The following is a 26063-nucleotide window of genomic DNA, read 5'->3' on the forward strand; positions in this document are numbered from 1 at the left end:
ATGGGAGGGGGAGGAGGCTCCAGCGTAGGAGACCGAGAATGATCGGCCAGAGAGGTAAGAGGAGAACCAGGAGAGGACAGAGTCCGTGAAGCCAAGGTGAGATAAGGTACGGAGGAGGAGGGGATGGTCGACAGTGTCAAAGGCAGCAGAGAGGTCAAGGAGGATCAGAATGGAGTAGGAGCCATTGGATTTGGCAAGAAGGAGGTCACGGGTGACCTTAGAGAGAGCAGTCTCGGTAGAGTGGAGGGGACGGAAGCCAGATTGGAGGGGGTCTAGGAGAGAATGGGAGTTAAGGAATTCTAGGCATCGATTGTAGACGACTCGTTCTAAGATTTTGGAAAGGAAGGGTAGTAGGGAGATAGGACGATAACTGGAGGGGGAAGTGGGGTCAAGAGCGGGTTTTTTTAGGATGGGGGAGACGTGGGCATGTTTGAAGGCAGAGGGGAAGGAGCCCTTGGAGATTGAGTGGTTAAAAATAGAAGTTAAGGAAGGGAGGAGGGCAGGGGCGATGGTTTTAAGAAGGTGAGAGGGAATGGGGTCCGAGGCGCAGGTGGAGGGGGTGGCACTCGCGAGGAGGGAGGAGATCTCCTCTGAGGATACTGCAGGGAAGGATGGGAAAGTAGGGGAGGGGGTTGTTGGGGGGAGGGGAGAGGCGGAGGGGTGACTTTGGGGAGCTCAGACCTGATCGTGTTGATTTTCGTGAGGAAATAGGTGGCCAGATCATTAGGGGTGAGAGATGGGGGAGGGGGAGGAACAGGGGGCCTAAGGAGAGAGTTAAAGGTCCGGAACAATCGGCGGGGGTGACGGGCATGGGTGTCGATGAGGGAGGAGAAGAAGCTTTGCCTGGCGGAGGAGAGGGCAGAGTTAAGGCAGGAAAGGATAAATTTGAAGTGTGTGAGGTCGGCTCGGTGCTTGGACTTTCGCCAGCGGCGCTCAGCAGCTCGAGCATAGGAGCGTAGGAGGCGGACGGAGGAGGTGATCCAGGGCTGTGGGTTAGTGGCGCGAGAGCGGCGGAGGGAAAGGGGGGCGAGAGAGTCGAGATGAGTAGTGAGGGTGGAGTTGAGACAGGAGACCTGATCGTCGAGAGTGGGAAGAGAGGACAGGGCGGCAAGGTGAGGCGAGATGCTATTGGAAAGACGGATGGGATCGAGAGAGCGGAGGTCTCTGTGGGGCAGTAGCGAAGATTTGCAGGGGGAGGGAGTGTGAGAGATGAGGCAGGTGAGAAGGTTATGGTCTGAGAGAGGGATTTCAGAGTCGGTGAGTGAGGAGATAGTGCAGCGGTAGGAGATGACAAGATCGAGGGTGTGACCGAGTCGGTGAGTGGGCGCGGTATGGTGGAGGAGGAGGTCGGCAGAGTCGAGGAGGGATAGCAGGCGGGCGGCAGAGGAGTCGTCGGGTACATCCGTATGGATGTTGAAGTCTCCAAGGATCAGAGTGGGCAGAGAGAAGGAGAGAAGGAAGGTGAGAAAGGGGTCAAGGTGGTTGAAGAAGTCGGAGGTGGGACCGGGAGGGCGGTAGATGACGGCGACAAGTAACTGGAGTGGGTGGTAGAGGCGAATGATATGGGCTTCGAAGGAGGGGAAGGAGGGGGGGAGGAGGAGGGATAGTGCGGAAGCGGCATCGGGGCGAGAGGAGGAAGCCGACACCTCCTCCCTTACCGGTGAGTCTGGGGGAGTGGGAGAAGGAGAGGCCTCCGCCGGAGAGAGCGGCGGCGGAGACCGTGTCTTCGGGAGAGAGCCACGTTTCCGAAAGGGCGAGGAGGAGGAGAGAGCGGGAGAGGAAAAGGTCATGGATGAAAGGTAGCTTGCCTGTAACAGAGCGGGGGTTCCAGAGGCCACACTTGAAAGTAGCTGTGGGTGCAAGGGGAGGAGGGGGGGAGGGGCGGGGGGAGGGGAGGGTTTGGATGGGAAGGAGGTGGCGGGGCCCTGGACGAGGAGAGGGGATGAGGGGTGGCGGTGGGACAAGAGGACTGGGATGGGGCGTGGGTGGGGAAGAGAGAAGGGGGGAGGGGGTGAAGAGGGGGTTAGGTGGGGGGAAGAGTAGGGGGAGGGGGAAGAGGGGTAGCGCTGGTAAAGTGGGGTTCTAGGGCGGGAGAGAGGAGGGGGGGAGGAGACAGAGGAGAGAGCGGGAAAGAGCTGAGCGAGAGAGGGGAAGGGGAAGGGGAAGGGGAGGATAGGAAGGGGCGGGAGGGGGGAGGGGGGGAGGAGGGACATGGCGAGGCCAGAGAGGTGGGTGGCAGCACTGACAACAATAAACAGTAATAAACGAAATCGGTAATCTAGCAACATGATACAATATGATACAATACAGTGGTGCTAATATAGCAACATGATACAGTATGATACAATATAGTCGTGTTAATAAAAGGGGTGATGACCAGGGTCGGGGGTAGACTCGATTAAGGGGTGACCTGATCAGATTCAAAATCTGAGGACAATAAACAATAAAAAGCGAGATCGCAAATATAGCAACATGCTACAGTAAGGCACACTACAATAGTGTTAATAAGCAGGCGATGACCAGGGTCGGGGGACGAGCCGACCCTACCCGATCAGACTCAAAGTCCAGCGGCCGAGAGTGTCCCAGAGCTCATGACCAAATAACCCTGTGGCGGCGGGGGGGCCCTGAGGTTGTCCGGGGTGGGTGGCGGCCGTGGGCGGCGGCTAAGGCAAGGTAACATGGTGAGAACAAGGACGTCGTCGCCCGGGGCGGGGGCGGCAGGGATGAATCACCTCAAGAGGGAAGAGGGAGTGAGGCCTTCCCAAAATGGCTGCCTCAGGCAGAGTGGGGGCTTCCTAAAATGGCCGCCTCGGGCGGAGTGGGGGAGCGGTTGGGGAGCACAATGTCCCCGGGCCCGAGCAGGGGGACACAATGTCCCCCGAGGACACAATGTCCTTGGGGCCGAGAAGGGGAGCACAATGTCCCCAGGATCGTTGGAAAGGAGGAGGATCTTAAAGGCGGCACAAGAATGCATCCAACTGTCCTCCACTCCCTCTGCAGCCCATCAAATCGCAGATTTGTCTAAGTGTATACTTTAACTGCGCTTGAATTGGAGAGGCAGAGTGCCTCAGTAGATTAAGCCACAGAGTTCTCACTTCACTCTTCCAGCGATCTGTTCCATCCCCCAAGCGTGCATGTATTCAACCCGCTTTTAAAAATGAATTTAAAAATTAAAAATGATTTTACATATGCCACAAATTGCTGGAGCTAAGAGAAAAATCCGACCTGTTTTTTTTCAGTAAACTTTTAAAAAAACCCGACTACTACTGTACCTGGTTGGAAGTGAACTTTGTAAATATTTGGACTTAGCTCTTCCTTGTTTTAAAATTTATACAATTTCCGACTCGTGAGGTAGGGTGGAACAACGTTGTTATAAACAATATGATGGCGATTTGTTACTGTGTTGTAACTTCATGCAATCACACAGGAATTTCTGACATTTGTACGTGTCTTTGATTTGAATTGTAGTTTCCTTCAAGTCACAGTCATCAACATCAACACTACTGAGGGTATATATATATATATATACACACACACACATATATATGCATGAGAAGCAGTGTTGTCTAGTGGGTAGAGCATGGGCCTGGGAGTCAGAAGGACCTGTGTTCTAATTCCGGGTCCACACATGTCTGTGGGGTGATCTTGGTTAAGTCGCTTGGCTTCTCTAGGACCTCAGTTACCTCATCTGTAAAATGGGGATTAAGACTGTGAACCCCATGTGGGACAGGGACTGGATTTGCTTGTATCAACCCCCGCACATAGTACAGTACCTGGCACATAGTAAGTGATTTACAAGTACCACAGTTATGATCATCGTTGTTACGATTTGTATTAATAGTAGTAGTATGATCCTGGGTTCTAGTCAATAAAAATAGAATCGTGGTCCCTAGCATCGTCTATCTTATGATCTATAAGAAAGTCAGAGAGATAATAGAGATGTAAGTGGTTAGAAAGTGCTTTGCACACAGTAAGTGCTCAATAAATACGATTGAATGAATGAATGAAATTGCTACAATTGATAGCAATAAAAGTAAGCAGAGATTACTGAATATGAGGAATTAAAAAAAAAAAATCCTGTATTCCCAGTTCCGAGGGTGGCTGATGAATGAACCTAACCAGTGAGATGGGGTTATCTGGGAAAATCATGTGAAAATGGTCATTTGTGGTAGGACCTTATGGGGAGGGAGGGATGTGGTTTGTCAGATTTGCTTCGGGAGTTAAAGTAGAGAAAGGTCATTTGCAATCGGTCATATTCCTCAGGACAATCTCAATGTCCTGAATATTGACAAGGATCAACATTCACTAATAGCAACCATAAAGTTTTGGGGCCCTATGAGTTTTCAATAGAGCTCTTTATTCAACTCAAGTGACAGTAGTACCTTTCTCTTTCAGGAAACGCTGATAGACTGGTGCGATGAAAAGGAACTTAACTTGATTTTGACAACTGGAGGAACCGGGTTTGCACCGAGAGATGTCACCCCAGAGGTGAGTCGATATATGCCTCTCATATCCGACCATTCTTTCTGAATCAGAAATGCAGCTAGCCCTCCCCAACTGCTGAAGTTGGATTTATGAAAGCTCTATGGGACAGGTGGAGTTCAGGACACTGGGTATCATGTGATAGTATTATGATATTATGGTACCGTTATGGTATTAACAAAATGCCATTTTGTTAATGGTATTCGCTCAGTCCTCCACTCCGACGTACTTTCTCAAGGCCACGTTCTTTCTGTGGCTGGACAATCCAGTAACAACTTTATTTTTCCAAGGAAAACACTTGCCTCGTCCTCTTAATAAGTCTCTCACCTTTTGTGTAGAAGCCATAATCAAGATAATTGAAGTCAGGAGAAAAAGGTGGTACACCGAGACCGGGTCTTAACGCTGCTAAACACCAGGTTTCAAGGTCACAACTTGAAATGTTCGGTGACGGACTGATATGTAAACGTGGAAACCAAAGTGTTGGGCAGGATAAATGATCTCTAGAATATTAGTGTGCCAGAGATACTTAAAACCGAGTAGTCAAAACCATACTTAATGAGGAAAAACAATGCTTTGTTTTCATTCTTATTAATGTGTCCCTCCACCCCCTCCAGACTGTAAGCTTGCTATGGACAGGGAGTGTCTGCTTTTTTTGTGGGATTGTACTCTCCCAAACACTTAGCACAGTGCTCTACGCAGAGTAAGCGCTCAATAAATAACAGGGATTGATTGATGGATACTTATTACGACACTCTCTTTGCAGTTTGCACTCTCTTTGCAAAGTTAGAGCAGGTCAGTTTGGGTTCGAAGGTGCAGTACAGTCAATGGGTTATGTCTTTGGCTTGAAACTAGAAGCGAGGCAAGAGGAATTCTTAATCCTGAGTTCCCGAATGACCTGTCACTGTGGGTCTACTTATAAAAATACTGTAGTAGAATGCTTGCATCTCTGTTGCAGTATTTTCAATCAAGAGTTGATTTTGAAGAGGGAACATCTTCTTTCCTAAGATAATACATATGAAAAGCATCAAAATGCAGAATTAATTCATTCTAAAGTGGGAAATCAATATCCGGTTGGCACACCATATTATTAGTTTTAGCCCTTACGTGGGAAAAAAAAATTGCAGATAAATAAAAGGATGAAACTGAGTGGTACTGGGCAATGCAATAGAAATGGAGTTGGGATGTATATGGTATTTGTTAAGCGCTTACTATGTGCCAGGCACTGTATTAAGCCCTGGGATGGATACAAGCAAATCGGGTTGGACACGGTCCCTCTCCCATGTGGGGCTCACAGTTTCAATCCTCATTTTACAGGTGAAGGAACTGAGGCACAGGAAAGTGAAGTGACTTGCTCAAGGTCACACAGCAGACAAGTGGCGGAGCCGGGATTAGAACCCGTGACCTGACCCCCTGGCTCGGGCTCTAGCCGCTGGGCCATGTATATCTGAAGCCCTTCTGTGGTACCTCCTTGTCCCTGGGATAATCAAGTGTATTGCATCCTATTCTACTATGACTAGCCATGGTGGTTTATAGGCACCATGTGGAGAATCAGTTTCTTGGTTAAAATGCAATTTAGATATTTCCAGTCACTCTCTTAAATATTTCCTTCTGTTTTCAACTGTGGCATTCCAGTCCCCCTCCTTAACTACTCAGCTGTGTTGCTGTGCCTTTATTCCATGACCCGACAAATACCCAAACGTTTTATATGGGTTTTTTTAAAATTAGAAACTGTGTGTGGATCATTTGCTAGCTTCAGCCAACTAATGGAAAATAATTGATTCTTAGATCTTCTGAAAGGACAGCCAAACCATTTATAAGAGAGAGTTCATAGAATTATTTGGGGACTACGAAATGAGAAGTCTTTCTCTTACAGAGTTTGAGAGATGGAAGTATCAGTTTATATAGCTCGAATAATATTCCATGTATAGTGGAATTGCATGGAACGATGCTCTGTGATAGATTTTTTTAAAAAAAATGTACCATGCATCTTTATCAACCAGTGGCATTTGTTGAGCGCTTGCTGTATGCAGAGCACTGTACTAATTGCGTGAGAGAGGAAAATACCACAGAGTTGTTGGCTACATTCCCTGCCCACTGGAGCTTACAGTCCAGAGTCTTTATATTAAAAGAACAGTAAAGGAATTTCCAGGATGATGCACGCATAATTAGATTGCTCCTGTTAGCTTAATTTTAAATAGAAGAAGTAATTTGCCTTTGAGTGCCAAATATTCTCCGACTATGTGTGCCTAAATAACAGCAAATGAAGTTCTGTTCCAAAGCCATGACTAGAAGAGGTTTAGGCATTTATGGATATGATTGAATATTGTCCTGCACTTTGCCTTTCCAAATCAACAGGTTCAAGAATTTTTTTTTTACTGTCCCGATGTCTCTTCATCAGTGCAGGGCTCAGGAGCCAACTTTTTCTTTTAATTATGGGGGAAAGAAAAGGGAGGGTTTTTAGGACTGGGGTGAGAAGGATAGAACATAGGAGAAGCAGACAGGCTCCAAGGAGGCAGTGGCTAAGGCAGACTGAGTTTCCTCCGGGGTCGGAAACTCTCTTTTCAGCTCCACTCCCATCGTAAAACAAGCAAAGCCAGGTGCCAGACCAGGAAGTTGAGGGGACAGAAAAATAGGACTTCTCCAGAGCTAGAAACCAGGGGGGCAACTGACCTATCTCCCCATGGAGTTGTCACCTATAGGAACTGGTTAATTGAATTGTCTGTGGTCAAAAGTGATTAATTTGAAGTTTTGTGAGTACAGTGTCTATTATTTCTGGTAGTTCCCCTGTATACATGTGTTTCTTAACCACCTCAAAGAACACTAGCTAAAAATGAGGCCATATTTCCAATATAGTAACCATATTCCAAATAGATTATTATTTTCAAATACTCTAATCCTAACCTTCATTATAAAATCACCAATTTTCCAGGTAGACAAGTGAGACTCACCATGTAATTCCCAGGATCTCCCCTAGAGCCCTTCTTAGTACACTGACAGTAATAATAATAACAATAATAATAGTGTTTGTTAAGCACTTACTATGTGCTAGGCACTGTTCTAATTTCTGGGGTAGATATTAGACAATTAGGTTGGACACGGTCCCTGTTCCACACAGGGCTCACAGTCTCAATCCCAATTTTACAGATGAGGGAACTGAAGCACAGAGAAGTGAGTGACTTGCCCAAGGTCACACAGCAGACACGTGGTGGAGCCGGGATTAGAGCCCAGGTCCTTCTGACTCCCAAACCCGAAATCTACCCACTAGGTCACGCTACTTCTTAGATTATGACCACCGGTCTACTACCAATCTAATGTTGGTATTTGTTAAGCGCTTACTATGTGCAGAGCACTGTTCTAAGCGCTGGGGTAGATATAGGGTCATCAGGTTGTCCCACATGAGGCTCACAGTCTTAATCCCATTTTACAGATGAGGGAACTGAGGCCCAGAGAAGTGAAGTGACTTGCCCACAGTCACACAGTTAAGTAGCAGAGTTGGGATTCGAATCCATGACCTCTGACTCCCAAGCCCAGGCTCTTTCCCCTGAGCCACACTGCTTCTCCACCACCATGAGAGACAGGGATTGTGTCTGAACTGATCATATAGTATCTACCCCAGCACTTATTACAGTGCTCAGTACGTAGTAAGCACTGAACAAATATCACCATTATTATTCATTTTGTACAGTAGCTATTTGTAATAACCCATTACTCACCATAAATTCTGCAACGTCCCCTAAAAGTTCTTTGAAAATATTTGAGTGGACACCATCCAGCCTAGTGATTTGTTTGCATTCTGTCCCTCTTTGGTCTTAAACACCTTGTGTGGTAAACACCCTTTGTTTTTTTTAGTGGCAAGTGTTAAGTGCTTAATCATTTGCCAGGTACTGTATTTAAGCACTTGTGTAGATAGAAATTCATCAGGTTGAACACGGTCCCTTTTCCACATGGGACTCACAGTCTTAATCCCCTTTTTACAGATGAGGTAACTGAGGCACAGAAAAGTGAAGGGACTTTCCCAAAATCACACAGCAGACAAGGGGCGGAGCCTGGGATTAGAACCCACTTCCCGAATCCTTCCACCTAGCCCTTCTCACTGTCTGCGATGAAAATCAAATTTTGAGTTGGAGCCACTCAATCTTTCTCCCTAAACCTCTTACTGATCGCTTCACTCAAGTCACCGTTTAATCAGGTATCATCAGTTAGCACTCTTCCTTACCAACTTCTTACCTGTGGTACGCTTTCATTATTAATAATTATGAGCTTTCATTATTAGCTTTGCTCTCATTTATACTCCTTTTTAGCCCCCAGTTACCTGTTGGCCCATGACCTGTCGCTCTTTGTGGACTTCCCTCTTCTCCAACATTTGGAAAGTAGTCTAAATAACACCTCTCATTTTCGATTTTATTCCCTCAAAAGCTTTCACACCACTCCCTTGTGCTCTAGCCCTCTCCAACCTGGGATCATTTCCATCTGGATATTGTGCTTTCCCTCACCTTTACCTTGGCTTTTATTTAAAAATGGCTCGGCCGACCTGCTTGATTGTAAGCTCTCCACTAGACTGTTAGCTCCTCAAAGTGAAGTCACTTCACTTCTCTGTGCCTCAGTTCCCTCACCTGTAAAATGGGGATTAAGACTGTGAGCCCTATGTGGGACTCATTATATAATTATAACATATAATTATCTTATATCTACCCCAGGCTTAGAACAGTGCCTAGTGCCTAGAGTAAAGGCCTGTTTACTCTATTCTACTCTCCCAACCGTTTAGAACAGTGCTGTGCACAGTACGTGGCTCAGTGGAAAGAGCGCGGGCTTGGGAGTCAGAGGTCATGGGTTCTAATCCCGGCTCCGCCGCTAGTCAGCTGTGTGACCTTGGGCAAGTCACTTAACTTCTCTGTGCCTCAGTTCCCTCATCTGTCAAATGGGGATTAAAAAAAAAACTGTGAGCCCCACGTGGGACAACCTGATCACCTTGTATCCCCCAGCGCTTAGAACAGTGCTTTGCACATAGTAAGCGCTTAACAAATACCACAATTATTATTATTATTATCATTACGTGCTCAGTAAATGCCACTGATTCATTGACTGACTGTCACATTCAGGTCAGTCTACAAGTTCCACCTGTCTCAAAAGGCTCTTCAGTTCTTAATCTGTATTTCTCCCTTTTCACCATCACCCCATCCCCTTATTGGAATTTGCCACTCTTAGGCCTTGCAAGTGAAACCATAGCATGTCACAGAACTTTGGTAAGAAGGACCTGGACCTCAGTCACCTGTCCAGCAGCATCAATTTGGCCTCTGGGACATTTCTTTTAGTCTTCCCTCTGGCATTTGTACTAGCATATAGAGCAAGGGCTAGCTTCTCCCTCTTCCTCTCCCCCCACCCCCTTAACCCATGTATGTAATTCATGAGGTCTGAACCAATCAATCTGTTGTATTTACTGAGCACCTACTGTTTGAAGAGCACAGTACTAAGAACTGTAAGCTCATTATGGGCAAGAAACATGTCTGCTACTCCTGTCTTCCTCTCCCAAGCACTTTGCTCTGCATGTAGCAAATAATAAATACTGTCAATTGATTGATTTGGAGACTACAATAATAATAAAAATAATTCTGGTATTTGTTAAATATTTACTCTGTGCCATGCACTTTACTAAGCATTGGGGTGGATACGAGTAGATCGAGTTGGACACAGTCCCTGTCCCACATGGGACTCACAGTCTCAATCCCCATTTTATAGATGAGGGAACTGAGTCGTAGAGAAATGAAGTGACTTGCCCAAGGTCACACAGCAGACAGGTGGCGGAGCTGGGATTAGAACCCATGATCTTCTGACTCCCAGGCCCCTGCTCTAACCATTGCTCCACAATTAATAGTAATGAGCCCTACCCTCAAGGAGTTTACAGTCGAACGGAGGAGACAGAACCTAAAATAAATATCAAGTATGAAGGAAGTCGTTCGGAGGAAACGTCATTTCAGGAAGTCTTTTGAAGATGGCCAGAGCAGCGGTTTACCATAAATGAGGGGAGTGGGTGATCCAGGTAAGGAGATGGTGAGCAAGATGGTGGCAGAGAAGAGGAGAATGGGCCCATCTCAACTGGGAGGAATGAAGTTAGCTAGTTGGGCTGGATTTGGGAGAAGAGAGTGGATAAGTGGGAAAGAGAGAGCTGTTTGAGTGCCTTAAAATCGATTGTCAGGAACCTCTCCTTGATATAGAGAGGAAGGGCAAATCAAGGAAAGTTTTTCAGGAGTGGGGAGGTGGGCACAGAGTAGTGTTTTTAGAAATATGATTCGGGCAACAGCATATAATATAGTATAGCCTGGATCAGGGAGAGGCTGGAGAGAGACTAAATAAATAAATTGTGGTATTTGTTAAGCGCTTACTATGTGCAAAGCAATGTTCTAAGCACTGGGGGATACAAGGTGATCAGGTTGTCCCACATGGGGCTCACAGTTTTAATCCCCATTTGACAGATGAGGTAACAGGCAGAGAGAAGTTAAGTGACTTGCCCAAAGTCACACAGCTGACTAGCGGCGGAGCCGGGATTAGAACCCGTGACCTCTGACTCCCAAGCCCACACTCTTTCCACTGAGCCACGCTGCTTCTCAGACTAGTGAGGAGACTGGTGTTAAGTCAGGAAATGCATGACAAACATGGTGGCCATTGGGATGGACAGGAACAGGTGGGTCCTGGAAATGTTGTGGAGGACAAGTAGGATCTGGTGACAGACTAAATATGGAGGCTAAATGAGAGGGAGGAGTCAAGGATAATACTACGGTTGCAGTCTTCAGATTTGGGGCAGCTGATGGTATTGCCAACTGTGATGGGAAAGTTACTGAGAGGAATGGATTTGGGAGGGAAAATGAGGAGTTCCATTTTGGGTGTGCTGTCCTTGAGAGGCTGGCAGGTCATCCCCCTCAGGGCAATAAGCTCATTGTGGGCAGGGAATGTGTCTATTGTTATATTGTACTGTCCCGAGTGCTTAGTAAAATGCTGTACACACAGTAAATGATCAATCAATGCAATTGAATGAAAATAAATGGATGTCCATGTAGGGCTGTCCCAGAGGCAGGAGGAAATGTGAGACTGCAGAGATTGCTTGAATTATCAGGGCTACCAACAGGCTGCAGATCTATAGACAGTATAGCTAGAGTATAATAGTAATGATAATGGTATTTAAGCACTTACTATGTGCCACACACTGTACTAAGTGCTGGGGTGGATACAAGCAGATTGGGTTGCTCACAGTCTCAATACCCGTTTTACAGATGAGGTAACTGAGGGAGGCCCAGAGAAGTGACTTGCCCAAGGTCACACAGCAGACAAGTGGCGGAGCAGGGATTAGAACCCATGACCTTCTGACTCCCAGGCCTGTGCTGTATCCACTACACTTTGCACTGTAGTATGACCGCACTCCTTTTCCACATAACCAAGACATTCTGGCCAAAAACATCCCTTCTTCCCTACATGATTTACTAATTATTATAAATGATCATTATGAAGTACTTTTTTATATGAAAGACTTCACACTCGCGGAGAAGAGTAGATTGTTTGTCCCGTTGACCAGGAGAAGATTGGAAATTCCATTAGCTTCTTTGAAATACCGATGATTAATATGTATGAGAGCCTGTTAGAACTGTAAATAGACACATCAATTCCAAGGGTGTCCTGTTCCTTCTTTTATATTCTCAAACGATAATTCCTTGGTCTTCTCAGAATTAAAAAGAAGGACTTGAGTCATGAGGAGAATGTCCAAAAGTCAAAATCAGATCCCTTTATCTTTCTAGGATAAGCATAAGGGAGAAGCTGAAGGATTAAGAAATATTAAATAAGCATAAAAAATAAATATTAAGTGACTTGATGACATTTGATAATACTAATAAATACAGCCTGCCAAACAATTATAAAGTAAGTGCGCTGTATGCCAGGAGTGCCTATATATAAAAGAATATAAAGCTGTTTAGACATTAAGGAATAAAAGCACAGGCAAAGGGAATGATCACGTCTAGTTTGAAAGTGTTAGGCTATGCCAAACTTAGAGTGTGCAGCTGTGTTAATTCACAGATGACGGATTTGTTGTCTTTTCAGCTTACTGATCGATACCTTACATAGGTGCTTGTGTTCTATCCTGAGTTTGAAAATTTGATCTGTGGTTACCAGCTCATCTCCTTCAGACTCTTTTATTGCCTGTCTCTTTCATTTAAAAGTTGTGAGTGGACACGTTTTTATACTTCCTAGAGTTTTCTTATTAAGGAAACACAAAGAAAGCCATCTCCATCATTCCAGATGCTCGTAGTGAGGAAGCAAAAATTCAGCAAGCAATAATCCACATAAAAGCAGACCAGAATTTCTCATTTGTCTGAGCAACAGGTCAAATGTTCTTCGTACAGTAGTGTAATTGTTTCATCACCCTCTCTCAGCTGTATTTCTAAAAATAAGTAAAGGAAGAGCAATATTAAAAGTATTGACTAGCTCTGGTTTATGCATTAGCTCTGCACATTTTCATTCATTCATTCAATTGTATTTATTGAGGGCTTACTGTGTGCAGAGCACGGAACTAAGCATGTAGGAGAGTACAGTACAACAATAAACAGACACATTCTTTGCCCACACATTCCTTGCCCACAATGAGCTTATAGTCTAGAAGTCGGCAAAATAACCTACACTCCTGTGTTCTGGAGGAGATCATGTCTGAAACCGCAGTTTTCTGTTATATGGCTATGCAAATCACCTACGAGCGTGTTGGCTGGCTGAAAAGCCCAGTGTGGGACCCAGAGTCCTGAGCACTTGGAGGTTTCTTGTTTTATGCTGTCACGTCATCCCGACCCATAGCGACTCCACGGACAACATCTCTCCCAGAACGCCCCACCTCCATCCGCATCCGTTCTGGTAGTGGATCCGTAGAGTTTTCTTGGTAAAAATATGGCCTCCTCCCATGCAGGAAACTTATGTCTCTGCCATCGACTCTCTCCCATGCCGCCGCTACCCAGAACAGGTGAGTTTTGACTTGTAGCAGATGGCCTTCCACTTGCTAGTCGCTGCCCAAACTAGGAATGGAACGGGTAGGCCTCTGCTTGACTCTCCCTCCAGTAGCCAAGACTGGGAGAGTGCTGGAAATTCTCCAGCTGTTGTCCTGAGAGAGGTGCATGTGAAGGTATATTTCTTTGAAAAGCAAAACAAAAAACAACCCACACTGAGCACTTAACAAACTGATAAACACATCAAAATTTTAAGGACCGCACTGAGAATCGTTAGCTCCGGTGATCAGGATGATATCGTGTGATCTTACTATTTTGAATCTTCAGCCTATTGAGGAATCCATTTCAAGAATGTGGACGGCCTTAAGGTTATTTTATCCAATTGCATTCTTCAGGAGTAAAAAACCAATTAGTCTTTTTGCAGTAGGGCACTGTTGAAAAGCAATGAATGGAATTAAGTAAATTGGATGTCGAATGCCAGAGATTGTTTCCAATCAGGATGAGGTAATTGTGTGGGAGCGTTAGAGATCCCATCACTTTAGATACTTACAGGATTAAATGAAATGGTGGAATTCAACGTGACCACCATATATACTGGCTGTAATCCAAAACATCTCTTTTTTTGATGATTTCTATGAAATCGGCCTTTTGCTTCCTAGTAAGCAAGGGCGCCTTCATTTGTCAGTCTTTCTACTTTTAGTGCTGTGTAGATAAAGTGGCCACTATCTTGAATGAGGACCATTGGGCCTTCTAACTAACCCACCCCTGTCCCCTTGCTCATGCCATAGAGAAGCAGTGTGGCTTGGTAAAAAGGGCATGGGCTTGGGAGTCACAGGTTATGGGTTCTAATCCCGACTCCACCACTTGTCAGCTGTGTGACTTTGGGCAAGTCATTTCGCTTCTCTCTGCCACAGTTACCTCATCTGTAAAATGGGGATTGAGACTGCGAGTCCCCCGTGGGACAACCTGACTACCTTGTATCTCCCCCAGTGCTTAGAACAGTGCTTGGCCCATAGTAAGCGCTAATCAAATACCATCATGATTATTATTACGATTATCATTATTATTCCTGGCCTGGAACTCCTTCCTCTAATCTGATGGATCACAACTCTCCCTGAATTCAGTGCTTTCCTGAATCCCACTCTCTCCAACACGGCTTCCCGGAATCATTCCCAGTACTCCAGTACTCCCTGAATCACTTCTAGAGAAGCAGCACAGCGTAGTGGAAAGAGCTCAGGCCTGGAAGTCAGAAGGTCTAGGGTTCTAATCCCGGATCCACCACAAGTCTGCTGTGTGATCTGGGGCAAGTCACTTGACTTCTCTGGGCCTCAGTTACCTCTTCTGTAACATGGGAATTGAGACTGTGAGCCCCATGTGGGACAGGGACTGTGTCCAGCCTGATTAACTTGTATCTACCCCAGAGCTTAGAACAGTGTTTGGCACAAAGTAAGCACTTAATAAGTACCACAGTAATTATTGGTTTTACTCTATCCTGCCCACCAGCCAGCCACCGCTTTCACTTAAATGTGTTCCCTTTTGCAGCGGAGCTGCTGTTCAGAAGGACCCAGGCTAGAATCTTGCTAGCAATGGAAAACGGGAGATTTCCTTAAAGTTTCCACATCCTTTTGTCTTGAAGATGGTGATTATTCTGGAATATTTGGAGTCCTGTGGTATTTCTTCAGTGAAGTATACGTTGCTGAAAAAGTCATGTAGCTATTTGAGGATTTTGTAGATTTGAGCAGGAATGCCTTCCGACCCTGGTGCTTTTCTGTTTCTCATGGCTTTGACAGAGGAGATTACTTCCTCACACACGTAGGTGCTAAGGTAACTTCTCCACATTTGGACGATTTTTATTCCCGAAAGGGCCTCCTCCGTGGTGGTGGAAGGCACATTTGGGAGTTCATTATAATGCATTGTATAGAAGAAATGTGGCCTTGTGGATAGATCATGGACCTGGGAGTCAGAAGGATCTGGGTTTCTAATCCCAGCTCCACCACTTGTCCGCTGGGTGAACTTGGGGAAGTCGCTTCACTTCTCTGTGCCTCAGTTCCCTCATCTGTAAAAACGAGGAGGGACCGGGACTGTCCAAACCGATGAGCTTGTCTCTACCACAGCACTTAGTAGAATGCCTGGCACACAGTAAGCACTTAGCAGCTACCATGAAAAAGAGTGTTCTTGCCATCTGCAATAATTTCTTCTTTGTCCATGATGAGGGTAGTTCCTCTGGCCTTAATAAGGTTTATGGGATCACAGAGCTTCCTTAGTGAAGTGTGAAAATCCCAAGTTTGGTAACAGCATATTCCTGGATTTCTTCAGCTTTGGCTTCTCACCACTGATTGCTCACTTTGCTCAGGCTCATGTTCTTGTTTATCGTTATGTCCTGACACTTGTTTTTGTTGGCTTCTGTTTTGTTGGGATCTCGAAGAGCTGCAAGATGGTGCTGGTGCACTTCCTCTTCTGTTGCAAGTAGTTTTTTCACTCTCAGTCATTTTCCTTCAAACTAGTCTTGAGGTTATCTCTTTGTTATTCACTTTGGCTTGCCTGGGGACTGGTAGACAGGGTCTCTAAGAGGAGCAGATTCGCGTCAACCCTCATAGCTGGGATTCCTAGTTCCCAAATGGCTCCTGGGTTGTTGGCATCGAACAACTCGATGGTTTCTTTGTTTACCAGGAGCCACTGGATGCCACTTCTTAAGGCGTTGGCTGTGCTGACAGCTTGAGTTGGGAAGTAACAATAATAATAATAATATGGTACTTGTTGAGCGCTTACTGTGCCAAGCACAGCTCTGCTAGGATAGATACAAGTCAATCAGGTTGGACACAGTCCCTGTCCCACATGGGGCTCACAGTCTTAATCCCCATTTTATAGATAAAGCAAGTGAGGCACAGAGAAGTGAAGTGACTCGTCCAAGGTCCTGCATAGATAAGAGGCAGAGGCGGGATTAGAACCCAGGTCCTTCTGACTCCCAGCCCTGCGCAGTATCCATTAGGCCACTGCTTCTCTAGTGGTTAATGATCAGTCCAGCACACGGCCCCTTGTGTAGCTTCAGTTATTTTTCTCTCTTTCAAACTTTATGGATGGATTAAGGACAGGATATGAGGTGGGTCTGTGGGGGATTAGTTGACTTTTTCCCCAATCTGACCAAACGCAGACTATCCCAGCCCTGCTCTAGCTGGGCGGGGGGTGTCGTTAATGAACACATAAACCTCTTAATTTCTAGAGAGCTTGTAATAATATTAATAAAAATTATGGTATCTGTAAAGCTCTTACTATATGCCAGGCACTGTACTAAGCACTAGGGTGGATACAAGCAAATCGGGTTGGGCACAGTCGCTGTCCTACATGGGCTCACAGTCTCTACCCCCATTTTACAGATGAGGCCCAGAGAAGTGAAGTGACTTGCCCATGGTCACACAGCAGACAGGTGGCAGAGCCCGGGATTAGAACCCATGACCTTCTGACTCCCAGGCCCGTGGTCTATCCACTATGCCATACTGCTTCTCTTCTGCTTCTGCTCTGCGTCTGCATCTTCTGCTCCTGCCGTTTATCTCTTTTTGCTCTTTCCTCTCCCCATTCCAACTAACCTGCACCACCTCTACTGTCCCACGTTGTCCATAAATTAAAGGGCCTCCCGAATTTTCCTATTGCTCTGAATCTTCTGGTAGTAGTTTAAAGGGTAATATATATGTAAATGTGTAAATAAATGAGATAAAGAATAAGTCCCAACAGTTTGCACAGTGGATGTGAGTCCCATACTCAGTGGCATAAAAAGCCGGCAAAGGCCCAGCCGACTGTGCTGTTGCCTTAGTCTCCCAGAGATGTTCCGTTTCAGAAGTCTCAACCTGCCCGCCTGACCCCAGTTGCTTTTACCGTACAGAGTTCCTGCTGTTAGCCGCAGGAGGACCAAGGTGAAGGAGTGTGGATGATGCCGTGCAAACCATCACCACCCCTGGGAAAACAATTCTGCTTCTACTTAAAAAAAAAAAAAATGGGGTTTGTCAAGCGCTTACTATGCGCCAGGCTCGGTACTGAGCACTGGGGTGGAGACAAACAAATTGTGTGTGATACATTCCCCGTCCCACGTGGGGCTCATTTTCTCAATCCCCATTTTACGGAGGAGGGAACTGAGGCCCAGAGAAGTGAATTGCCCAAGGTCACACAGCAGACGAGTGGCAGAGCTGGGATTAGAATCCATGACCTTCTGACTCCCAGGCCCGGGGTCTATCCCCTAGGTCGTGTTACCACTATTATGACTATTATTAGTGATGATAACAGTGGCATTTGTTAAGTGCCTACTCTGTGCCAAACACTTTCCAAGCACTAAGGTACATGCAAGATAAGGAAAACAGACAGAAAAGTCCCTGTCCCACAGCCTAAGGGAGAACAGCTATTTAATCCCTATTTAGCAGATGAGGGCACCGAGGCCCAGAGCAGATAAGTGACTTGCCCAGGGTCACTCAGTAGGTAAGTGACATTGCCAGGATTAGAACCCACCATCCCTGACTCCCAGGTCCATGCTTTTCAAGTTAAGTCCCGCAGCTTCTCGATGCTGTTCCCGTTGGTGGGTTGCCACTTCCCCTTACACGGAAGACTTTGGCAAGTGGGCAGCTCAATAATAATAATAATAATGATGGTGGTATTGGTTAGGCACTTACTATGTGCAAAGCACTGTTTGAAGAGCTGGAGGGATACAAGGCGATCAGGTTGTCCCACGTGGGGCTCACAGTTTTAATCCCCATTTTACAGATGAGGGAACTGAGGCACAGAGAAGTGAAGTGACTTGCCCGAAGTCACACAGCTGGTGAGCGGCGGAGCCGGGATTAGAACCCATGACCTCTGACTCCCAAGGCTCTTTCCACTGAGCCATGCTGCTTCTCTAAGATAGTGGTCATTCAGTGGCTGTCCTCCGTGTCCTCAGAGGTGTCCAAGCAGCTCTGTTTCGGAACCCGCTACCCGCCCTGATTGCAGGAAGGGTTAGGAAAAGTGCCCTAGGCAGCTCCTGCTTCCCCAGAGATCCCTCCCAAAATAGTTAATGCAGAGGCAAAAATAACAAAATGTCATCCAGTGTAGAGGCCAAATATAACCATTGCTTTATGATAATAATAAGGACTAATTGTGGCATTTGTTAATCACTTACTGTGTGCCGGGCACTGTAGAAAATTTGGTGGGGCTTCCGTCGTAGATTCTCATAGCCACATAGGAAGTTGAACACCATGATAGTCCTACAGAATTTCAACAGAGCCTTTGGAGTTTGATGCCCCCTTGTCACCACAATCTGGTCTGAAGTCTACCAAAAGCCAATTCTGGCCTTTTTCAATTCTTTTTTCCCCTCTCTTCTCTCAGTGCATTTTTGAAGAGTGTAAGTACTGCTTATGTAGCAGAATTCATTAATTGCTTTTAAATTGTGTGTTACCAATGAAAAACCTTGATTGTGTGAATGTTTTCTGAGCTGTGGACCAGTACAAAAATCTCTGTTTCCTTCCGACATAATAACCCCCTGCTGAATCTGCAAAGCCATTTATAGTCATTTACGCGACTTCTTGGTCTCTAGAGCACTTCTATCTGCATAAAACAGTTCCTGAGCTACCGTCTCAAAAAGCATTTGGAGATACTTCTAACCTGATGAGCTAGGAGAGTTTCCCATTGGACTGAGAAGCATATTTTGACTCTAGTTTTCACCTCTTCGACTGCATCTTCAAATATGGCAGGATACAGTTGATTGAATAGAGAAGCAGCGTGGCTCAGTGGAAAGAGCCCAAGGTCAGGGGTTCATATCCCCAGCTCTGCCACTTGTCAGCGGTGTGACTGTGGGCAAGTCACTTAACTTCTCTGTGCCTCAGTTACCTCATCTGTAAAATGGGGATTCACCGTGAGCCTCACGTGGGACAACCTGATTACCCTGTATCTCTCCCAGCGCTTGGAACCGTGCTTTGCACATAGTAAGCGCTTAACAAATACCAACATTTTTTATTGAATAGGACTGGGGCTTATACACAGGCCTGGCTCAACAGTTACAGGAGGAGATTGTCAGAGAATCCTGATTCTACCAATCATTCCATCCTTCAGTAGTCTGAGAATCTTCGAGAATTTTTCAGGAGAGCAAAATTTCCTTCACGGTTCCCAGAGCCCTGGTCCGATGATGGCATCAAATACTTTTATAAGGTCAGGGAACACATTGGAGAGGTTTAGCTGTTGCTCTCCGTACTTTGATTGTATCTGTCATGCCGCAAAGATTATATTTACTCTGCTGCCCTTTTTTTCCTCAAATCATACTGTGATGCGATTAGGACACGGTTGACTTTGTTCTTCAGTAGTTCAGAAAAAATTTGGCTAGAATTTTACCCACAACAAAAAGCAAGGAGATTCCCCTTTAGTCTCCATGGGCAGCTATCACCATTTTCTTCTTGAAAATAGTAGTTACAGAGGCCTGTCTATAATCTTATATGTCTTATCGCACCCTGGATATTTTCAGTTTTTTTATGTCTTTAACTGCAGTTTACTTCCTTAGAAGTCAGGGCTAAGATCACATCTTAGAGCCCTAAGAGCCTGGGCTTGGGAGTCAGAGGTCATGGGTTCTAATCCCTGTTCCACCACTTATCAGCTGTGTGACCTTGGGCAAGTCACACTAAGCCCCCCTTTTCCTCCACTCGCCCTCCCCTCCCCATTGGCCCGACTCGTTCCCACAGCATTTGTGTACATAGGTGCATATTGATAATTATAATTGTATTTATTTTTATTAATGATATGTATATATAGTTCTTTTTCTTTATAACGATCCTACTGATGCCTGTTTACTGGTTTTGATGTCTGTCTCTCCCCTTCTAGACTGTGAGCCCATCTGGGGCAGGGATTGTCTCTGTCTGTTGCTGACTTGTACTCCCCAAGCACTTAGTATCGTGCTCTGCACCAGCAAGCGCTCAATAAATATGATTGAATGAATAATCCAGTGAGGGAGGCAGATACTTAACTAAATCACAAGAAGGAGGAAGCAATAGAGTGAAAAGATAATTATAACAGGAGCCGTCAGTACCGGAGTTCTCAGGTGATGCAAAAAAGTCTGAAGTGGCATTGGGAGAGTGGTGGAGGATATTTTCATTTTTCATCTTCCAAGAGAAGCAGTGTGGCCTAGTGGAAAGTGCATGGATCTGGGAGTCAGAAGGACCTGGGGTCTGACCTGGCTCTATCATCTGTCTGCCGTGTGATCTTCGGCAAGTCACCTCGCTTCTCTGGACCTCAGTTCCCTCATCTGTAGAATGGGGATTAAGCCTGTGAGGCCAATGTAAGACATGGACTGTGTCCAACCTGATTAGCTTGTATCTCCCCAGCACTTAGTACAGTGGCTGCCAGATAATAATAATAATGTTGGTATTTGTTAAGCGCTTACTATGTGCAGAGCACTGTTCTAAGCACTGGGGTAGATTGACAAGGTAATCAGGTTGTCCCACGTGAGGCTCACAGTCTTAATCCCTATTTTACAGATGAGGTAACTGAGGCACAGAGAAGTTAAATGACTTACCCACAGTCACATAAGCACTTAATGAAAGACATAAAATAAAAATCAGTGACGACCTCCTGGGGGAGATGTGATGACAGTAAGGGCCTTAAAGATGTGAAAAGCAGTGGTCTGCCAGGTGTGAAAGGGGAGGGAGTTCAAAGCAGAAGGGGTAGTGTGAACAAGAAATGGTGGCAAAGAAAGAGGAGAAAAGGGTGCAATCAATAGGGTGGCCTGAGAGGAATAAAGCATACGAGCTGGGATGTAGTGAGAGAAGAGAGCAGATAAGTAGGTGGGAGGGGGGTGATTAAGTTCCTTAAAGCCAGTGGATATGAATTTCTGCTGGATGCAGAGAGAAATTGGCCACCATTGAAGGTTTTTGAGGAGTTGGCATTTGGGAGCAGAGCAGTGTTTTAGATGAATGATTCAAGCAGCAGAGTCAAGAATGGACTGGAGAGAGAAAAGTCAGGAGTCAGGGAGGACTGCAAGGAGGCTGATAATAATAATAATGGTAACTGTGGTATTTGATAAGCACTCACTCTATCTCAAGTACCAGGTCATGGGTCCTAATCCCGACTCCGCCGCTTGGCAGCTGTCTGACTGTGGGCAAGTCACTTCACTTCTCTGGGCCTTAGTTACCTCATCTGTAAAATGGGGATTAAGACTGTGAGCCCCACGTGGGACAACCTGATTACCTTGTATCTCCACCAGCGCTTAGAACAGCACTTAATAAATTGCCATCATTGTTACAGTAGGCACTGGATTAAATACAAGGTAATCAGGCCAGGCACAGTCCCTGTCCCACATGGAGCTCATAGTCAAAATAAGAGGGAGAACAAGTATTGAATCGCCATTTTATGGCTGAGGAAATAAGCACAGAGTGTGAAGTGACTTGCCTAAAGTCACACAGCAGGCAACTGGTGGAGTTGGGATTAGAACCTAGGTCCCCTGATTCCCAGGCTCCTGTTCTGACCACTAGACGTGCTGTTTCTCCAGTAACCCCTGGCCTGGACATGAGAGAAGAATGGACTGATGCAATAGCTGGGTTGGGATATGACAATGAGAATACAGATTTTGGAGATGTTGTGGAGGAAGAACCTACAGATTTTGTTGAATAACCAAATGTGAGGGTGGGAAAAGAGAGGAGTCCGGGATAATGCCAAGGTTACGGCCACGAGTGACATACAGATTCCTTGAGCGAGGTGTCTACACTCTCGCTACTTCTTCTTCTCCAATTCTCTCTTTTACCCTCCCCCCGCCAACCTGACTTCCAGCCCCTTTATGAAAAAGGTCCACTGTAAGGTCACCAGTGTCCCCCTCTTCTTGCTGAATCCAGCGGCCTCTACTCCAACCTAATCTTCCTCGACCTTTCTGTCGCCTTCGACGCTGTGGACCACCTCCTTCTCCTTGAAATGTTATCTAGCCTTGGCTTCGCTGACACTGTCATCTCCTTGTTCTCCTCCTAGTTCTTTGAACGCTCCTTTTCAGTTTCCTTTCACAGAGCTCCCCCTCTGCCTCACATCCTCTAACTGTGGGACTGCCTGTTCTGGGTCAACTTCCATTCTCCATCTCCATCTGCTCCCTTGGAAAACTCATTCGCCCCACAGCTTTGACTATCCTCTCTACATGGATGATTCCCAAATCTACCTCTCCAGCCTGACCTCTGTCCCTCTCTGCACTTCCTCCTACCCTCAGGATGTCTCTACTTGGATGTCCGGCCGACACCTCAAGCTTGAAGTGTCCAAATCCAAGTTCGGTGGTCTGCATCTAGAGGTTGCTCTGTACCCAGTAAGCGCTCGATAGATATCACTGATTGATTGATAGAGAAGGTGGTGGGGGGTCAACTGTAATGGGAAAGGTAAAGATTTGGGAAGGAAGATGGGTTCGGTTTGGGACATGTCGAGTTAGAGATGTTAGTGAGGTAACCCTGGAGAGAGATGTCTGGAAGGCAAGAGATGATGTGAGGTTTTAGAGAAGGAGAGAGGTCTTAGGACTAATGCAATGGATTTAGGAGTCATCCACACGAAGGAGGTAGTTGAAGCCATGGGCGCGTACAAACTCTCCAATGGACTCAGAAGAGAAGGAGATGCAGAACTGAGCCTGAGGAACACTTAAAGTTAGGGAGAGGGAAGCAGAGGAAGATCTGCTGAGAAAGGATCGGCTAGAGAGATAGGAGGAAAATCAGGAGAGGCCAATATCAGAAAATCCAAGGTGAGGTAGTCCCAAAGTGCCAGAGTTTAGCATGCCACGAAAGTAAAGGCGTCCTTCAGTTTGAAGATAATGGGGTCGACAGTGAGACGGCATCTATAGTCATGCCATTCAGAGAGCATCTCATGCGCACTTGGTCCATCGAAACACAGTCAGGCAACTTTTTTAAGCCTCTTCCCATTCAGTGTCGGATGCCAGTGGTTAAGCAGGTAAAGTAGTCTCCTACCCCTAGCAAGATAAGCATTGGTATTGTTTTTCAGTAGTGATGAAAGTTTCTAAGCGACACATATTATTAGGTGCCTGGAAGAGAGAACGAATGCCATCTGGGTTTGGCTGGACCTGAACAGGTTGGGAAGCTCATATACGTAAATAGTATATAGTATACGGATAGATAGATGTGTATGTTTCATTGTGAACCGGGCTTCCTTTTGTTTCCCATAGGTGAAATGTAATAATTCTGTCAACATTTCAGAGGGTAGAAAGGGAAACACTTTATGCAGTATTCAGGGCTCCAATCATATAGGAATTCTTGAAAATGGATATATGTGGGGCACCAACCAGTAAGCAATGCCACCTAATTGAAACAAATCAACTGGGCATGTTATTGCAGTCTGTGTTAATGCTAATAGCAGGAAACCCTGGTTACTATGGACACCTAAATTTACCAGTTTCTCTCACTTGTCTTTGTTGCAGGTTTACCAGTTATTACAGTTGAGTCACCCAAAAAGGGAAATTATTATTCACTGATTCGTATTTGTTATATAGTCCTTTACCTAGTCTGGGACATTTTTTAATCAATCGATAGTGTGGTCCAGCAGAGGTCTTTCTTACCCTGAAACATTTCTAGGGCATCTGGTTTGCTTAAGGTAAGACAAATTGGCATCTTGTCCTCCAGACACGGATAAAAGGATTGTCCGGCTATGTGAACACTGACAGGGCTTGACTGATTTGCAAAAATGGTCAAAGTAAACATAAGACTAAAGAATGAAAAAGAGAATGCCTCAAAGTGAAAAATGAAATATGAATAAGTGGAAAAATAAAAACTTCAAATTATCACCTTAAATTAGTGTGCATCTTAAACGCATGGGACAGAAGTTGGCAGCTAGAGAAAGCACGTATGGTCAGGTTTAGTGCTGAAACATAGCTAGTAAATCATCCTAAAACATTATGCAAAATATTCACTATTAAATTGAAACCAGATAGTCGTCTGACACTCAGTTGGTGTCAGGAAATGCAGATTTTTAACTGTCTACATCTCATAGTACAGTGGTACTAGGGAATCCACATTTAGCTTTATATGCACTTTTATTTTCTCATGTTACATCATTATGGCTGTGCATTAAGGGTGAGCCCGGTAACATTAACCCCGTTATAGAGATGTAGATGCTACAGCCCAGGTAGGTTAAGTGAGTTCCCCAGGGTCACTTGTGCAGGCCAGTGCCAGAATTGACATAGAACCCAGGTCCCCAGTCTTTCTGACCCACACCCTTTTCGGTAGACCTTAGTCCCCCTCACGTAATTCTGAATCTCAGCTTCATGAATGTAAAAAAAAGTTAATGTGGCTTGTTCCCATTGTTGGAAACAAAGCAAAAACAGTCCATGAAGATTAAAAGTTCTCAGAAGATAGGCACCATGCAAATGAAAAGCCGTAATAATCTCATGTTGCTGCTTCAGAGAGAGAAAAGGTGGAAAAGGGGAGAGCGCCTTTCAAGTATTCCTCCTCAGTTGATGGAAAGAGAAAAGATGCTGAACCTACGGAAGAATGGAAGCCATTATCCGGAGAAGGGCAGCAATCCAAAATGCCTATGGGTTAGTCTTCATTCTTTCAGAAGAAATTGAGAGAAGAACACAAGCTTAAGAGAAATATCGGGTTTGGACACTAAAGGAGTGGGTGCCGGTCAGAATAAGTTCAGAGTTGGAAGGCAGTGAAGCTTGACAGACTCCTTTCGGGAAGGAAAAAAATCATGAATTCAGAGGAACCGGCCAAACCTTTTGGAAGGAATGAGTAATGAAGAATGGGGAATAAACCAAGTTGAATCACCTGAGACTGAAGAACTTGGGGGTTGCATTAAAGAGATTGGATGGAATGAGGATTTTTTTCAGTGACACCATTAATCTGTTCAATCCTTCCTGTACATTTTGATTAAAGTAAGTAATTTCCCTGCAGGTAATAATCCTCAATATGTGACTTTTAGAAAATGAGCCAGATTTCTAGTGGAGACTTTCATTTTTGAAGATTTCCGGCACTGTAAAAATTATTTTTGGCCAGCTCTAGGAAAGGTATTTGGAGTCTGGGGTCTTTAGAAGCAGCTTGGCCTGGCGGATAGAGCACGTGGTAGTCTGAAGGACCTGGGTTCTAAAGCCGGCCCCATCACTTGTGTGCTACGTCACCTGGGGCAAGTGCCTTCGCTTCTCTGTGCCTGTTACCTCATCTGTAAAGTGAGGACTAAGACTGTGATCGCCCTGAGGGACAGGGACCGTGTCCAACCGGATTATCTTATATCTGCTTAGTAAGTGCCTGGCACATAAGAAGTACTCAACAAATACCATAAAAAATGATAAATAGTGAAAAATCAGGACAAATTACCTGCATCTCTAACATTAGTTTTTCTAAAGCCCATATTTGAATCCTTCCTACTCCTCTCCCTTCTTGTCAAGCCCCATTCCTCCCCGCCCACCAACTCTTCCCCTAAGTAGGTCATGAAGAGTGACTGGAGAACAGGTAGCTGATTCACTGTCTATCAGGATTCAGAAGAAAAAGACGTTGGCTGTGCAGCACTTTTAGAGTTTGCTATGGCCGGACGCTGTCCCCTTCCTTCTAGATCATCAGCCAAAGCAGTAGCAGTTTGGCCGTACACCAGGCCGATCTCAACTCTGTTGAGACTTGCAGTTTGTTCCTGGTTTCT

The 26063-nt window shown here is 45.5% G+C and overlaps 1 protein-coding gene and 1 non-coding gene across 9 annotated transcripts in view; one reads left to right on the forward strand and one right to left on the reverse strand.

Moving 5' to 3' along the window:
- Positions 1–26063, forward strand: part of GPHN (gephyrin) — a 684869-nt gene that overhangs the window by 354340 nt on the left and 304466 nt on the right. For 7 of the 8 annotated variants that reach the window (XM_029059894.1, XM_029059899.2, XM_029059912.2 and 4 more), the window contains exon 4: positions 4396–4488. In XM_029059894.1, coding sequence (XP_028915727.1) covers positions 4396–4488 — 93 coding nt within the window. Of the gene's footprint in view, positions 1–4395; positions 4489–26063 lie in introns of those variants that run through there. The other variant, XM_029059950.2, reaches the window with a different exon arrangement.
- Positions 13485–13622, reverse strand: LOC114816659. The gene has a single exon (XR_003764455.1). It is a non-coding gene; the product is annotated as a small nucleolar RNA SNORA7 (small nucleolar RNA).

The sequence above is a fragment of the Ornithorhynchus anatinus genome, chromosome 1 (genome assembly GCF_004115215.2).
Source record: "Ornithorhynchus anatinus isolate Pmale09 chromosome 1, mOrnAna1.pri.v4, whole genome shotgun sequence".
Lineage (NCBI taxonomy): Eukaryota > Metazoa > Chordata > Mammalia > Monotremata > Ornithorhynchidae > Ornithorhynchus > Ornithorhynchus anatinus.